The sequence below is a fragment of the Glycine max genome, chromosome 7 (genome assembly GCF_000004515.6).
Source record: "Glycine max cultivar Williams 82 chromosome 7, Glycine_max_v4.0, whole genome shotgun sequence".
Lineage (NCBI taxonomy): Eukaryota > Viridiplantae > Streptophyta > Magnoliopsida > Fabales > Fabaceae > Glycine > Glycine max.
The window spans coordinates 3094279-3111877 of NC_038243.2; the positions used below are offsets into that span (position 1 = coordinate 3094279).

The window sequence follows — 17599 nt, forward strand, 5'->3', positions numbered from 1 at the left end:
TAAATAAATTCTGATCAAGTTAATTGGTGATATTCTATAATTTAAAATATTTTTGTATTCAATATTTATAATTGATTTTTTTATTTCACCTAAATTAAAAAAATATTTTTACTATATATGAAAAAGGTTGATAGTTCATATTTTATTGAAATCTTCTCAACGATTAATTTTATACAATTAATAGCAAATTAAAAAGTTGGGTAACACCTCATCCAAGTGGCAAGGTACGTCAAAGTTCACCTCAATAGTATAAACCAGTAATAATTGTCTTCGTTGAGTACATGCATGTCGATTATTTAATGACTAAACATACCATGTGAATTGTTGTGCTAATACTTATGAACTGACATTATCCAATGTTAAAGCACGATTTAGAAACAATGTAAGACTAGGGACATGGTCCAATGAAAAAGCACGATTAGAAGCAATGTTAGACAATTCTTTTACTTTTTTCTTTTTTTAACAACCAAATTGCTTTGCAAACTAAGTAGGTGAAAACTGAGAAAAAGGAAGCAAACCAGAGAAGTTGGTAGTGTGAGAGTGAACCGTAGTCCATAAAAATAGCAACTAGCAAGTTTGGTAGATTCAAGCACGAGTTTATGGCATGGACATAAAAAAATGCACGATCGAGTTTATGGCATGGGAGTAAAAAAGGCACGAGTTTGATGGCTGACGACGTTGGGATACTTATGTAAGACATATTGAAAACAATTTAATATCAGTGTTTACATCTGCCTCTTTTTTTTTTTTTCCTATAGTTTTTGCATTGACAAATTACAGTTTTGTGATTTGGTGCTTCTTTTATACAGCGATAATGAAATAAAGTTGAACTTTTTTTTAAGGAAAAAAATAAAGTTGAACCTATTCACTCTTATATAATAACATCATCCAACAAAAACAACTCTACTGCTATTGGGAAAAGAGACATTTTGTGTCTCTCTCCACTTTTTCAAATAAAAAAAGAAAAAAAAGTAAGGGGGTTAAATAAACATAGAAATAAGCAGTTAATTCTATAGTAAAATTATCCATGTAATAAAAAATAGTGAAATTATTCAGTTGACACCTTATTGAATTCAAAATTCCTAAGTTGAAGTGGTATGTAATATTAGGCCGTGGGCTTCATAAATGTTGACCAAATCTTTTTACTTTTGTTTTGTAGGCCTAGGTACAGTTAATGTGAACCCAGGAAACGATCTCATTAGAAATGTAATCCAATAAGTGCGTGTCTTCGTTAACAAAAATTTAATTTACTGCTTAGTGAAAGATCATTTTTTTTTTTGCTAAACCTATTTACAAATAATTCGTACTCGTGATAAAATTTGTGCCCAAACAAAATAAATATTTATCTTATGTGTACTCACAATCTTCAATAAATATTTATGATTATTCATTACAAAAATTTATCACTACTTTTAACAAATACAACTTCATATCAATATCATGATGAATAAAAAAAATGCTCATAACAAAATTGTCCAAGTATTAATACATGTTTGAATTAAAGTTTACAGACTTAAATCTTATTTCTTTCAAACTGAGTTTTCAAACAAAAATCTACTCTTAAACATCCTTTTAAATGGTAACCCTACATAATTTAAAATTTTTTTTTACTCTCAAATGTATTTTTAGAGTCTATTGAAATTCAAACACACCCTTAGTAGGTAGTTTGACAATGATTATTAACAACCAAAGCATAATAGTGAAACTTGTCTTTACTCATAGGTCTTATGTGCTTTATATAGACTCGTGAGGGCTAATATTATTATATCTTGTTTCCATAATTATAGTATAAAATAAAATATGTTTAGAATATAATTGAGATACATTTTATACCTAATAAAATTGATAAACTATTCATAAAATATAAGATGAGTGACATAAAGTAAGATCTCAATCCCCTTAAATTCACAATTAGCTTGCTTAACAATTACAGTATTGGTCGGGTTAGATATCGACTGATTGTAAGATATATGTATCACGAAGAGGTTAAAAGTGCGAGATTGAGGTTTGATCGACTAACTTTATATGTGATTTCATTCAGCAAAGTTGTGATATATTAATCAGTCTTAGACCATGCGGGCATCCTTTAGTTGACGACTGATTACTAAAAAAAGTGTTAGGTTTTATTAGTACTAACTTAACGACACATCACTCCTCATGCTCAAGTGTGTAGTGTGTAGAGGTTAAGCAGTAAAAAGTAATTGACCTGATACTAATTGAATGATACAATAATAATTGAGTATTTTTTTTTAAGGGTGAAACTCTTATTTTTCAAATACTTTTAATTAGTTCACTTTTTATATAAGTTTTTATTACATAATATTTTTTACACGCAACTTATAAGAGCAAAATTAGTTTTTTAAAAATTTAATTTTTCTATTATAAATATTTTATTATTTTTTAATTTAAAATTAAATTATTATTATTACTATTATTAATCATTTTAAATTAAAGATGTATTAATTATTATTATGAGTATGTTATTGTCATTAAATTCTATTATCTTTGAAATATTTTTTTATTTATGTTATATTCAAATTTAAATAAAATTAAATGTTATTTAAATATTTGGTTTTTATTTATATATACTATCATGGTAAATTTTTTTACATAGTCATTTATTAAGATTTAATATTATATTATGTCATCCTATTAGATGTTTGCGTCAAAATACTTTACATTATCAATACATATGAGTTAAAAGTTAAATTGTATATTTTGTTATTAATTTAATTCGTTGAAGAATATAAAAAATGGTTTAAACTAACATAAGAAAATGATCAATTTAATTTATTTTAAAATAACAATAATTTATTTTGGCAGTTTATTAAGAAAACCATAAAAAATGAGTAATTACTTGTTTTTTTCTTACCAATTACATATATTAAAGAACTAGAAGACAATCCTTTCATCTGATCTTGTGTAGTTAACGTTTTTGACACAAATATTATTAAGAAATATTTTGGATTTTTTTCTTAAATATCTTTTTGATCCTTGTAATTTAATATTTTTTTTTATTTTTTGTCTTTGCAAAATTATTTTTTGTGTTTAATTGTTATAAATTATATTTATTTTATTTTTAGTCTTTAAAGCATTTTAAATAATACTCTGAATTGATGAAAAATCATTATCTAAAGAATTATAAGAAAAAAAATAAACATAATTTATAAGAATTAAAAATAATTTTTTTTACAAAAACAAAAAACAAAAAAATTATAAATTTCAAGGATTAAAAAACTTTAAGCCTTAAAAATATTTAATAAATATTTTTAATTAATTTATTAGTTTTTTTGGTACAAAGTTAAATGTAAGAAATGAAGAGCTTTAAATATATGATGATTAAATATGCATGAATGATTAGTAACATAATCCAACTCCAAAGATTAAAACTTATATCAATCCTCCATGTTTCATTATAAGTTTTTATAGAATTTTACTAATCAACATGTTTAGGATATTAATTATCAAATTTTAAAAAATATTTATTAAAATAAAAAACATAAAAATAACATAAATTTTAACATCCCAATAAATATTTTTTGGGATCTTAATTGCTTAACTAGTGCCCAAAGTTCATCTTCCATGTTTATATTGTATTGTAGTGTCCTTGACCAACCAAAACGTGACGTGAAAAAATGGTAGAAGAACAGCGCCGCAAAAAGTCAGAAGAGCGCAACGCAACGCAACGCGAAGAATGGGAGGTTGGAGGCGGAAGCAGATCATGTTATGACTCGTCGCAAGTAAAAATAGGGAAAGAAAGCCATGGTGGCGGCGCTTAGTTATAGAACCTTGTCCTTGGTGTCAATGAACACTACTCTGGGGTTGGTGATTTTTAAGAGATCTTCCAACTCTTTCATGGATGAGTTAAATGTGGTGCCAGAAAGCAGGTTAGTGGACATCCTTCGCATGGTTTTAAATTGCGGTCATGATGTGATTATGGAGTGTCATAATACCTTCACGTTGCGGACCGCAATTTAAAACCATGATCCTTCGTAAGAATTGCATGTTATGCATCTTTTTTATAGCCTTCTTGCAGGTTTATATCATGGTTTCTCTTAATAAATTGTTTGGTGTATTGGGTCATAAAATAATGTTGTATATTAGATAAAAAAGGATGTGTCATTTATTCTTTCTTCTTCTACTATATAATGGTGAGGAAGAGCATGTAACTCCATAAGGTTTGATTGTGTTTGTAAGTTGTTAGAATTTGAGTTTAGACTTAATCCTAAATCTAAATCCAAAAGCTAGCTTTTGATGAAGTTTACTTCCCACTTATATAAACTAGTTTAGCCATATCGGTCAATATGAGATATCCAACCATCACTTTTGTATATCTGTGAAATTTACAGAATTAGACAGCTGCACGGGATTCAATAACAACCTAATAGCAAGTGATCTTATAGGCCCAACAACAAGTCAACAACTACTAGGATAGACCTTGATAGTATATTAAAATTTGGATGAGTTTAACTTAATCCCCAAAGTTAATTCATGGGGTATTGGTTGCTCTCGACTCACATATACTATTTTGACTATATTACTAGTTAATGTGAAATCTCCAACATAAGCCTCCCCCTTCAAATAATGGTTTGAAGTTTCAATCTTACTCTTTTGCTGAATTAAAAATCTTTGATGAATTCTGAGTTTTGGAGAGTGGAAATAGTTCTAAATAGAAATTTAGGAAAATTGTGCATATGGTCAGTGGTTATGTTTTCTGTCATATTGATAGTTTTGTGTTGTTTAGTTTGTTGGAAATAGTCAATGCCCATTCTTGCATTATTCATGCTGTTAAACTTTCTATTCCGTATTTTTCTTTTTTCTTTTTGAAATTAGGGAGGCCATTGGTGGCGGCCTGTATAAGTTGCATCATACCCTGCCTCTTAATGTTTCTGAGTACATTTTACAAGCTCTGAAGCCAAGGTAACCAAGTGTTAATTTGATTGTGAGTTCATATGATAAGTACTTGATTCTCTTTCTTGTGTGTGTGTATGTGTTTGTTTGGAAATATGGTATGCTTTCAGTTGTAATTTATCTATAGTTAGTAACTTAGTATGCCGGACTTGAGTGCTCCTGGGAAAAGTTATACTTCTTGCCCTTGCCTTGAGGTAAAATAATATTGGTTCTATGATGGGTCATCCAGGCTCAAACACAATTCCTGCATGTATACTCCCCCAAGACAACTAAGGAGTAAGGAGGGAAGAGAGGAAAGTAATTAGCAGGGAAAATAACAGTAGGATGACCCGTACAGAAAGAGAAATAACTAGTTTTTATAGGGAGGGGGGATTTGTTGTATTTGAGGGAGGGGGATCATATGTTGGGGGGAGTGAGTTTTTCTTTTCTGAAATTGGAGGCTTTGTGCCTCGGATTAGGAGGAGACATCTCTATAGCTTGGAGTTGAAGCTCATGATCATGATCTTACAACCTCCTATTGATTTGATTGGAACAGATCTCTAATTCTCTATTATCTTAGGTTTTGAAACAGATGCTATCTAATCCATCAATGAAACATATTTCCCTTGGTTTGTTATGAAGATGCATGTGTGCCTCAGAGGATGTGGTAAACCATTGCGCTGTAGAGTTTAGGTGTTGCACATCTGCTTCAAATGTTTTTTTTTGGGTATTTGATCCCCCCTCCCAAATAAACCCCAAAAAATGTTTGTTTGGTTGGCCTTCCTTTTGTCGTTTTAGTCTACGTGCTTTAGTTTCTTTTTCTATTAGTACTTTTTATACTGCATCTTGCAAATATAAGCTACTTCCACAGTTGCATGTTGATACTTTAGTTTCTTTTTAGCAATATTTTTTTTATACTGCATCGCGTGAATGCAAGCAACTTGCGCGGTTGCATGTTAATATTTGATTTTTTTCTATCCAATTATTGTGAAAGATATATATTTTGGTTTAGTGGGAGAATGATTTTTAAAATTACGTTTGATTATTTGGTCTAGTGCATGAGAGCTGATTCAGTTTATACATTCATATTGAATGTATAGACTATTGATATATGTCCACACATGATATAGCTTTTTCTTTTAAGTATTGGTCAATCTGGATGGTGCTTAAATGTTGAGTTTTCTTACTTTTACTACTTGATGCCTTACTTTCCATGATAATAGTGAAAGTAGGTAGAATTTAGTGATAGAGAACAAATGGAATAAAGTGAAGGAGTAAATCCTCTTTTGGCATGTCTCTTCCCATTCTTTGCAGGATTATTTTTAGTGCTCACAGTTATGTATTTTCTGATCATGTTCATTAGGACAGAACTCCTGAGATTACTGTATCAGCAATGTCATGCAATGCAAGAGATGACCCTGGATTTGTGTTTGCCACTTCTGGAAGAGCAGTGAGCATAAACTATTGTTCTTTAGTTAGGGAATCTCATATTCTTATAGTCTATGTTTCTATTATGTTTTTGTTTTGTTTGGTATGTTTAAAAAGATAGCAGGGAAGATCTCCTCAAATGAACAAACAAACAAAAAGGGCACTGGGAAGATTAACAGAGAAAAATAATAGGATAGTTGGGAAGCTAAATTCCACATTATTTTCACTATCATTATTGACCCCACCAATTTTTAAATTGAAGAGAAGTTTTACTGTGATAAACCTAGTTCCATCTCAAGATAGATGACAGAGAGGGGAACATAGCTCACTATACTCCTGTATAACAAATTTTAGTTCTAATTCTTGGGAGTGAGATAATTTTTTAACACACTCATTCTAACATGGTACCTTCTTCATTTTGGGGCAAGTGTATTCTAATAATTTATATTAAATTAAATTAATATATTCTTCATTCAAATGAATTTTTAACTTTCAGTAGTTTTTGAGCCCGTGTAGTAATTTTATTTTTCAATTTAATGCTAAGCATAATGGAATACTTGTGAATCCTCAAGAAAAGCTAATGGAATACTTGCGAATTTTTGTACATTGCTAATGACCCTAAAGAAAAAAATAATTTGAAGTCATATAAAGAAGCTACGGCGAAATGAAGTCAAATAATGCATTTGATGTATTACAATTTGCAAGGGATAACGGAAGTTGAATTGAGTTTATAGCCTTTTTTTTTTCTTCTATTGATTAGTATTGCTGCACAATTAATTCTAGGGAATAAATGGGAAAGAAAATATAGATAAGCAAGGTTTTCTTATTTTATAATTATTTTTAAAATCAGATATAAAATAGGTATTATCGAACTACCTAATGTTTTATTAAATTAATTATAGTAATGAAAATATATTAAGTTACTCGTTGCAAACCTATAACTTCACTCACATTAGACTCAAGTCAATCAAATTATGTCTATTTCTTAAATAAGTTAAATTAATACAGTAAAAAAAGAAATTAATATTATTTGTAAAATTTATTGTGCTTACATCCAAGTTTCTTATATCAATAATACATAAGATTATGAATTAGTCCCGATTCCTGTATTTAATTTCATGTTTAAATATTATGTTTAATTCATATAAAATGAATAAGTTTTAATTTTAATTTTTGTAAAATTATTATTTTTTATTTTCATACCTCAAAAAATATGAAATTATTGTTTTTCTATTACCATATTATCAATAAAATATGTGATTAATTTCAATCAGACTTTTTTTTAGTGGCCAACCCATTAATTATTATATGTTTGATGAAGATTTTAGTTAACATTCTCCAATGTTTCATTTTGAATTTTTTTTAGATCTCTAAAACAAAATAAACATTAAGGATCAAATAGTAATTCACTAGAGGAATAAAAGTTAGTAAACTTTTTCACAGGACCAAAATCCAAATTCATTATTTTTACATAAACAAAAAATAATGATTTAAAATTTTAGAAAAATATATATATTTTTTAGAATGATTGAAATGAAAACTCATTTATTTCATAGAGGCTAAACTTATATTCAAACTTAAATTTAAAAAAAGAAGTTTACCATTTTTTGGTTGGGTTTTCCCCTATTCCAACAAATTTTCTTTTGACAAGGCCTTATTCCAATAATAATAATAAAAAAAAAGATAAATAGAATCTCCAAAAAATAGAATCTGGAAAGTGGTGACGTGTAGGGCCGAGATCGATTGTCCTTTCCTAAGTCTCCTTCTAGTTCAACCTTCCTTGTATTGAATTCAATTAAGCTCTCTGCACCCTCCCAACCCCGAATGGGAGCATCATCATCACATTGAAAAGAAAAGAAAAGAAAATCAATGGCGGAAACCGCTTCACCATCTTCCAAACCCTCACCAATGGACCCTCAAATTCAAAACCCCGCACCCTCCAACTCCAACTCCAACCCTCCAATCCCTTCCCCTTCCCCTTCTCACAACATGGCCTCTCCCTCTCTCCCACCCCTCCCCCAAGACCAACAACAACAACTTCAGCAACAGCTAAGTCCCCCTCAACAACAACAACAACAACAACAACAACAACAACAACCTTTGGTTTCTTCGAACAGCATGAACAACATGAACCCTATCTCCAATTTCCAGCTCCAGCAATCCATGCAGCGATCGCCTTCCCTCTCGCGCCTCAATCAGATTCAGCCTCAGCAGACAACGCAGCAGCAGCAGCAGTTTGGTGTCATGCGCCAGCAGGCCGGATTGTACGGCGGACAGATGAGCTTCGCCGCCGCGGGTGGTGCCGGTGCCGCTCAGCAGCAGCAATTGGGAGGGTCGAATCTGTCGCGGTCGGCGTTGATGGGGCAGAGCGGGCACTTCCCCATGCTTTCCGGGGCTGGAACGCAGTTTAATTTACTCTCCTCGGTATAATTCAGCTTCGGTTTTTTGGATGCTAATTGTTTTAAATATGCTAATAGCATGTTTTGATTAAACCCAATTTTTTCTATAAATCAATTCCAAATGAGTGCAACAAATAGTTGCTTCCACTTTTTTCAATTTTTCACCATGATTTTGTTTGGGTTCCAAAATCAATTCTGGTATAGTGTGTTTGGATAACACACAAGAATCAATTTTACCCCCACAAGAATCAATTTTACCCCCACAAGAATCAATTTTACCCAATGAAAAAAGATAGAAGCGACTATTTGTTGCTTTGCCTTCACTATGAAAAACTAATGGTATGTTTGGGATGGCGGTGCAGTGAATCAATTTCGATTCTAAAACCACGATGCCCTTGAAGCTACTGGTAGATGCTTCAGAAAATTCACGTATTTTGAGTGATTTTGTTGTATCCACCACGTTTTTGGTGGTATCCAAACACACACTAATTAATTGATTATTTCTCACCATGAATCTAATCCGAACACGTTAGTAGCTATCCAAATATGCTATAATTGCTTTTACGTTTTGGTGTTTGATAGTGATCAGAATGAAAATGTTAACTCATACCATTGTGATTTGGATGGTACTGTTTGGATAAACTTCTTATAAGCTTGTTTATAGGGAAAATAAAATTGAAAAGGTAAAATGAATTGAAATTCTCCCAAGTTAAAATTAACTTATGGACTTAACTTTTATAGGACATATCTCATCTTACTTATCTGAAAGCTTAGGTGCATAAATTTATTCTAACTTTCTGGAGAAACTAATTCGATTTACCTTCTTAGTTTCTTTTTCTTTGAATGTTTATGGAAAAGTTAATCCAAACAGGGTCATGATGTTGACATTAACAAGAAAATGGCACAAATTTCACATGATAGATTGTTATTTGATAGAAGTTGTGTCGGTTTGGTATTTCGGGAATCGGAGACTAGGAGAGGATTGAAATCCAAGCGGAATGACCGAGTTATGTTTTGTGTTTACCTTTTCAACTATGCGTGTTTCTGTCTACGACCATGGTTTGTTATTTGGTATTTGGGATAGGTTTTGAATAAAATCTTTTCCAAGCTATAGTGTGGTTGTTATGGAATGATACCAAGTTATGCTGCCTGGTAATACCTGGTGGGCAGTGTTGTTGCTGGATGACATCACAAGCGTTGTTGGTTATAAGTATGATTTGTGGTTGGTGTTTTTGTACATGGATAGTTATTAGAATCTTGTGATTTGCAATTTGAATCGTGTGGTCCTATTCAATTTGGCTATCAAGGAATCCATATCTTCTGATGAATCGCAGATAACTTTGAATCTTGTGATACATGGATGAATCAGACAATCAGTATAATTCAATATTACTGATATGAATCCCACAGTCCATCGATTCTTTAGTTTTACTTTTTACTTTTCTTTTACCATTTTTCATTGGAAACACTTGCGAGGAGGGTAAATTGCATGATTTTTAGTCTTGTGTGTGAAAACGGGTAAAGGGAGACCAAGAAGGACTTTGGAAGAAATTGTTAAAAGGGATATTTGTAATTATATATGTTATGATTTATGATTGAAAAATTAGTTTGGCGATTCATGATATGAATTGATCTGACGAACTTGAATTTGGCTATGGCTTTAATTATTGAAATATCACCACATTTCATGTATTCTGTGTCCAGAAAACTATTTCTTTCTGAAATAATTTTCAATTTGGTATAGCCAAGGCAGAAAGGTGGGCTAGTCCAGTCGTCTCAATTCTCTTCAGGTAATTCTGCTGGACAATCACTGCAAGGAATGCAAGCAATGGGTATGATGGGGTCGCCAAATCTCACCTCGCAACTACGAGCAAATGGAGCCATGGCTTATGCACAGCAGCTGCGTATGAGTCAGGGTCAAATCAGGCAGCAACTATCCCAGCAAGGTTCACTTAACACTGCACAGGTATAATCTATGCTTTATTTATTTAGATATAATTTTAGTGAAGTAGGAAATAATAATGCTGACCAATGTTCTTCTTGTATCTTTGTATAATCGGTTTGTCATATTCTTACATGGTTTAGATTTTAAATGTACATGCAGTCAAGGTCTGCCGTGTTTTTGATATTTCAAGATGTGGTACAATTTTATTTTTTTTCAAAGTTCATGCTCCCTGATTTCCTAATATCTTGTCTATGTTTTAACATCATTGATCATACCCCAATTTGATGTTTTAGTTTTGGACTGTTCTTATGTGCATCGTTTTTTGATTTGTGTGGACCGTTTCTTTCAGTGGTAACTCAATAATGTTTGAGTAGAATGCTTATCCTATTTTCACTGCCTTTCTTCTTCATTTTGTGTCATACTTTGGGGTTGGGCAGAGCCAGAGGTTAGACATTCTTAATAATTGTACCATAAAATGTTACATTTTATCCCTATTGCAGGATTCACCTGCAATATGCTATTTTGTCAAAATCCACCATAAAACTTAAATTGGTATACCACCAGGTTTTTTGCCACCTTCCAGTTATCTTGCTCTTGTCCTGTTCACATTTAGAGCCTGTTGTTTCAACTTTTTTCTCTCTCAATGAAAACCCACTTTAATTATCTTTTTAAAATACTCACTTTTAAATTATTTTAGTATGTTTGTTTAAGCTTTTTTAAGAAAATAAAAAAATAGAAGAAAAAAGAGATTTTTTTAAAATTGTTTTGAGTAGCTTCTGGAAAAAGCTGTAATTGTACATAACTATGAAAATAAGTACTTTTTATAATTATAACCGAACAAAAAATGGCTTCTGCCGTTTATGAAAAAATCTAAAAAAATAAACCACTTTTTATATATCCTTAAAATCATCTTTTTTTTATTAGTTTAAACAAACGGATTCATGGTTCTACATACCAATGCTAACTTCCATGCATTGAATGCGTTTCTCAATTCTCATCTTATTCTCTTGCAACAACACCTATCTTCAAAATCTCTTTGGTTCACTCTCTGATTCACTTTCAATAGCTATCCTGTCTTATTCATTGAGTCTCTCTGAGATAGAGCTTCAAATTAGACTTAAACCCATGGGCTGTCCCATTTGTCCCACATAATACGCCCCATTTTTTATTGCCTACTCAATGAGGGGGCTTAACAGCCCCAAATAAAGGGGTTGGAGCAGGGCTGAAGGTGGGTCAGCCCCCTGAAGATGCATCAGTGTGTTATTCTATTTTGAAAGCTGATGACAATACCGGGTTGAAGAGGCTTCAGCTATGGCAGGGACAATAATTGACTGATATAATGATAACATTTATATATTTTACTTTTTATTTAAATATTTTTTAATATTTTTTTGTCACTATTTAAATCAGTTATAGTCACACTTTTGTTATGTTTATGTTAGTTATTGATTGGATTTTATGGAAAGAATTTAATTTAAATGATTGAAAATTTGTGAGAACTAAATAAGAGTAATTAAATTAAGAAAGATTAACATCACATGTAAGGTAAAATATGTGAACTAAACTTACAATTATGATAAAAACTAACGTACCTCAGAATCTGTATAGTCTTCTTGCTATGCAAAGGTATGAGGAAGGATTATTGTACGCAGCCTTACCCTTGCATATCCAAAGAGATTGTTTTTGGATTCGAGCCCGTGACCAAAACCGGTCACAACTTTACCATTATGCCTTGCCCTCTAAAAGTACAATTAAGATAAATTCTATTAAATTTGAAAAGATGCAAATATGTATGGATTTGGAATGCTACCGAAGTTTTTATTTGGAATGCTGGGTAAAATATTAATTTTATTTTAAAAAGATTATCTTAGTCTAATGATTTATTTATAAAAGATAGAAACGAGTTCGTTAGCTCATAGTGGGCTGGTTGGCTCATGGAATGGGCTAGGCCCATGGTTGTTAAAATCGCGTTTTTATTCTGCACAATCTTTGTGGGGTCAAAACAAACCCTAAATCTTTTCTTCCCCAATTCGAAAAACACACCCATTCCGCTGCGCAACCCTATTTCCTCACCCACTCGCGATTCCTTTGCCGGTTGCAACTGGCGGACATTGAAGCCGCACCACCACTGCCAATCTGCGTCGCCCTGCATCGCAGTCCCACTCCCTTGTACCTCAGTTTGGAAACTCTGTTTTGCGAACTAAAATCGTGCAAAGTGTGATTAAGCCACCATCGTTCATGTTTCTTTGATTTTTTCAATGATCTGTTTTGTTTCTCTTCTCTGGTTTACAATCTAAATTTTTTCTGTTCATATTTCTCGTGTTTCTTCTTTTTGAATTGCCAAGTGTTTTTGGAGTGGGCCAAGTGTATTTTTTGTTACAAATGGGCTATGTGTATATGATATAATATAAATTATAATTATTCAGAGAATGGGACTATGACTTTGAAAATGATTATAATATGTACAATAATGTCATGTAATATGATTAGCACTTTATCTTTCTTTTCACTGTCAATCCTTTAGAAATTAGAAGGACAACTTGAATTGGTTAATAAACATTGATCATGTAAAAAAAATATATTTTCCAAATATATTGATGGTTGATGAAGATAAGAAAACAAAATATGTTCTTCACTCATGATGTAGTTAAATGTGTTGTGTCACTTATCTTCTATGAATTTTTTTTTTGCTTGTGAATATTTGTAGGGATAAAGGAATTGATCAAAATTTTTTAGGTAATAACAAACAAATTACAAAGTATGATATATTTATACTGTAAATGGAGTTTGTTATGTGGAATAATGTCAATAATTACTTCAGCTTGTGTCTGTGTAAAAATATGTATAGAACTTTTCAAAATGAATGGAGGCGTATTAGAACATTGACAATGCTGTTGACTACAGGTTCAAGGTTTACCAAGGTCATCATCCCTTGCTTTTATGAGTTCTCAGTTGTCTGGGTTGTCTCAGAATGGACAACCTGCAATGATTAACTCTTTAACACAGCAACAGTGGCTTAAGCAAATGCCAGCAATGTCTGGCCCTGCCGCACCATTGCGTCTTCAACACCAGAGGCAGCAGCAGCTGGGTTCTTCTACCCAATTGCAACAAAACTCCATGACCCTGAACCAACAGCAATTGTCCCAGCTGATGCAGCAACAGAAATCGATGGGGCAGCCTCAGCTGCTTCAGCAGCAACAACAACAGCAGCAGCAGCCGCAGCCTCAACAGCTGCAACAACAGCTTATACAACAGCAGCCACAACAACAATCTCATCTACAAGTTTCGGTCCATCAACAGCAACAGCAACAGCAACAGTCTCCAAGGATGCCAGGACCTGCAGGCCAAAAGTCACTTAGTCTAACAGGATCACAGCCAGATGTGACTGCATCTGGCGCAACTACACCAGGTGGTAGTTCTAGCCAAGGAACTGAAGCTACAAACCAAGTCCTTGGGAAGAGAAAGATACAAGATTTAGTTGCACAGGTTTCTTTGAACTTTTGTCTATGTCTCTTTCTTTATATGTGGTTATATTTTGAATCATAATCTTCTATCCTACAGGTGGATCCACAAGGTAGGCTGGACCCCGAAGTTATAGATCTTCTTTTAGAGCTTGCTGATGACTTCATTGATTCTGTAAGAATTCTTACATGTTTTATCTTTTTCCCCAGATCATGATAAATGTGTATATAGTGCATGCCAAACTGTTGATATTGTGCCTTACACATCTTGTTTAAAATATATCTCACAGAATGATTCTGCTTTATTATTTATTCTAATTTTCCCTATATTTGAAATTCATAGTATAAAGGACTTTTTTCTTTTGGTAACTAGGGAGATCTCTATTGGGATCAAAAGGGGAATGGGAGGGTAACGTCATGTGGGATCAAATCCTTTACCTAACAGCAGGCCCTTGACATTAAATATCAGGGCCGGCACCTGGTGAAATAAGGCTTGCCCAGCGTGAAGGAATTTGTTATTCGTGAAGTTGTTGAGTGGACCACCCCCAAGGCAATATCTATTGGATATCCCATATTGACTAGTGATGAGGCCAAAAGAGCTTATTTTAGTGTCTATCAGGTCACCCCCTACTGGGCAGCTATCAGACCACTCGCAGAATGTCCAATCCTGCAAACTTTATGCTCGAGATGTCCAATCCTCGGCGTGAGGGGGTGTGTTGGGGATCCCATATCGACTAGTGAATAGTAACGAAACCAAAATAGTGCATATAATTGGGGGACAAGCCCCATTTTACAAGCCGATGTTGTTTGGTTGAGTTAGAGTCATAACCCACATTCTAAGAGTTTTTATGATAAAATGTACTGTTGATTATTTTGTGTTTTAGCTAAGATTGTTTTGTTTTGCAGAAAATGTACTTATCTTTTTCTCATATGCAGGCAACTACACATGGTTGCATTTTGGCGAAACATAGAAAATCGTCAACTTTGGAGTCCAAGGATTTATTGCTACACCTAGGTATGCAACTGTGTTCTGTGTGTAGCTTATATTTTCAGTCCACCCATCCAAAAGAAGAAAGAATTGTTGCATATTTAAAAATGATTTAGACTAATAATTGCCACTTCTTTCACAAATTATACCACTGGAATATTATTGGCTAAAAAATGAAAAAAGTTACATTATATGAATCTTATTGCTTTCATGAGTTGTAGGGTTGTGCCCCTTGTGGTTTTTGTCTAAGTGGTTATATATGCTCTCTTCATCTGAATATTGTTGACCCATTCAAAGATGTGTGAGGAGTTACTTGCTGTGTCTTTCTTGAGCATATTTGTCTAATATATGTGTTTGAACTTTGAATCCTATTCTTTGGGTTACTGACAGACTTGATAAGTTATACATTATGTTGAACTTTAATAAACCCAGCTTTAAAATTTTATTTTCAACATAGTCTAGTGGACATATTTTAAGCTTGTATGATCCATAAAAGATCGTGTTTGTGCACGGATTCCCTGATATCTTGAATGAGGTAAAAATTGAATGCTTGAATTGATAGTGTATTATTATTATTATTATTTGTTAAATAGAATCTACATCTTAGCTTTGCTGATTTATCTGTTTGCCATGTGTTATTGTGCAGAGAAAAATTGGGATTTAACAATTCCCGGATACTCAAGTGAAGAGAAGAAGAATCAGAGCAAACCTGTAAGCAACAAAGCATTTCTCTCTCTTCCCCTTCTGTCCTGGACCCTTCCCTGAATAAGAAAAATCAATCTTATAATAATTGGATTCTTACTTGCTATGCTTCAAACTTGCAGCAATTAAATGACCTTCACAAGAGGCGCCTAGATATGGTAAGTTTGAAGGATTCATGCATATGATTGGTCTATGTACTTCTTCCATTAGACAATAATATAATTGATATTGTTTTTTCTTGCTAATCTTTCACTGATCAGGTTCGCACATTGATGGAATCCTCATCCTCTGAGTCGAGTATTAACAGCTCTAAAGAGATGAGTAGACAGGGCATTTCTAATCCTCCCCCTGTAGGAACCCATCATCTAGTAAGACCCTTGAGTCCAGAGCAGTTGGTTTCTCATGCAGCTGGTTCTCAAATGCTACAGCAGATGACAAGGTTTTAATGAACCTCTGATTTTGGTCTTCATGCTGCTAGGTTTGATTGCCTGTATGCAGGTAAAGATGCCTTCTTTTGGATCATGATTATTACTTTTTTTTTTTTGGCATAACAAGTTCCCGCTTCCCTCTTTTGAAGTTGTGATCTATCTATTTTTTGCTTACCGCCCAATCAATCTAGTCCCAAAAAGTATGATTATTATGATCAGAATTCATCTTTTCTGGTTTTCTCACTGCCACATATATTTGGACCCCACTAAAATATCTATTACTTCCCTTCTTTTGACACTATTTTTGGATCGGGTCTCATAAATGCCAACCCAGCACATACCCTCTGGCTTAATCGGGCATGCCTGATTTTAGCAAAAGGAAATTACTGCTATTGTGTTTGTTTCCAGTTCACTATCCCTCAGAACGTAGGTTCATTTAAAAGTAAGAAAAGGTTACTTCTCAAAAAACGGGACATTAGAACGTGTGCCAACCATTTGAAATGGGTTCACAAACACGCTCTGCATAGTACAAAAACCTAATGAAAACTGTTTACAAAGGATATGATTTCTGTCAAAATCCATAGTTCTCTTTCATTCTTTAACTCTACTTATCTACTGATATTCAACAATGTCAATTGGAATGTATGTTCGGAAATTTTGCGTACTATATAGTAATACTGTAGATAATCATAATTAATGTCCTTATTTTTCTTTAATTTTGTGTTTTTGCAACTGTAAATTATCTCTACTTGAGCAGTTGGTAAGTTTTCTTACGCAGTTGTTTTATGTTTTTTTGGTCTCAGGTCTGTGAAGAGATCGCTTGCTGAAACTGATTAGCATACAAGGGAACTGTAATTACTTAGTATTTAGACATGAAAAATAGTTGTTAAAAGGATCCCAGTTATTGACTACCTCTTGTTATTTGCCCCAACCCCTATATAGTCATCTCGTTTCGCTGTTTGAGCCTAATTAATTAATTAATTAATTATGGATTTTTAATGTACATTGGTGCCTGAATCGAGTTTATTTGTTGTCTAAACTTACACTTTCTTGGATACTTGCTTTTTGTTTCTGATTAACAAGGCAAAGCTGGTGTAAAGCTTTTCAATTTTGGATAGAGTGTAAAGGGTTTTTTTTTTTTTTTTACCATTTAGGGGTATTTTTTTTCTTTCAAAATTACCAAATGGGATACTTTTTAAATTAACTTTCATTTAGGGTAAGTCGTAAAAATAGTTATGACTTTATAAACAGAAGTTGTAAATTTTTATATGATTTCTGTGAATAAGCATAGAAGTTGTAAAAGTAGTTATGGCTTTGTAAGTTAAGTCGAGAAGATCAACAAATTAAATTATCTTGTA

The 17599-nt window shown here is 32.7% G+C and overlaps 2 protein-coding genes across 3 annotated transcripts; both read left to right on the plus strand.

The window, feature by feature from the left end:
* Positions 1–3606: 3606 nt before the first annotated feature.
* On the plus strand, positions 3607–6574 carry LOC102661101 (uncharacterized). Of its 2 annotated transcripts, none has more exons than XM_006583095.4 (3): positions 3607–3887; positions 4834–4920; positions 6254–6574. In XM_006583095.4, exons 1-3 carry the CDS (start codon positions 3763–3765, stop codon positions 6342–6344), a joined length of 303 nt encoding a protein of 100 aa, XP_006583158.1. In that variant the 5' UTR covers positions 3607–3762; the 3' UTR covers positions 6345–6574. The 2 variants fall into 2 exon arrangements, with proteins under 2 accessions (XP_006583158.1, XP_006583157.1); XM_006583094.4 differs by having other exon boundaries at positions 6259–6574.
* Positions 6575–8102: 1528 nt separating this feature from the next.
* On the plus strand, positions 8103–17152 carry LOC100783017 (transcription initiation factor TFIID subunit 12b). The gene is made up of 9 exons (XM_003528433.5): positions 8103–8742; positions 10462–10683; positions 13567–14148; positions 14224–14298; positions 15060–15138; positions 15758–15822; positions 15936–15971; positions 16074–16311; positions 17045–17152. The coding sequence occupies exons 1-8, from the start codon at positions 8188–8190 to the stop codon at positions 16257–16259; spliced, it is 1800 nt and encodes a 599-aa protein (XP_003528481.1). The 5' UTR covers positions 8103–8187; the 3' UTR covers positions 16260–16311; positions 17045–17152.
* The last annotated feature ends 447 nt before the right edge of the window (positions 17153–17599 follow it).

Coding starts and splice junctions, on each gene's coding strand:
- LOC102661101 (XM_006583094.4), top strand. CDS start 3,763: ATGGTGGCGGCGCTTAGTTATAGAACCTTGTCCTTGGTGTCAATGAAC. Junction 3,888..4,833: donor AATGTGGTGCCAGAAAGCAG/GTTAGTGGACAT, acceptor TTTTGAAATTAG/GGAGGCCATTGGTGGCGGCC. Junction 4,921..6,258: donor TTACAAGCTCTGAAGCCAAG/GTAACCAAGTGT, acceptor TCATTAGGACAG/AACTCCTGAGATTACTGTAT.
- LOC100783017 (XM_003528433.5), top strand. CDS start 8,188: ATGGCGGAAACCGCTTCACCATCTTCCAAACCCTCACCAATGGACCCT. Junction 10,684..13,566: donor GTTCACTTAACACTGCACAG/GTATAATCTATG, acceptor TGTTGACTACAG/GTTCAAGGTTTACCAAGGTC. Junction 14,299..15,059: donor CTGATGACTTCATTGATTCT/GTAAGAATTCTT, acceptor TCTCATATGCAG/GCAACTACACATGGTTGCAT.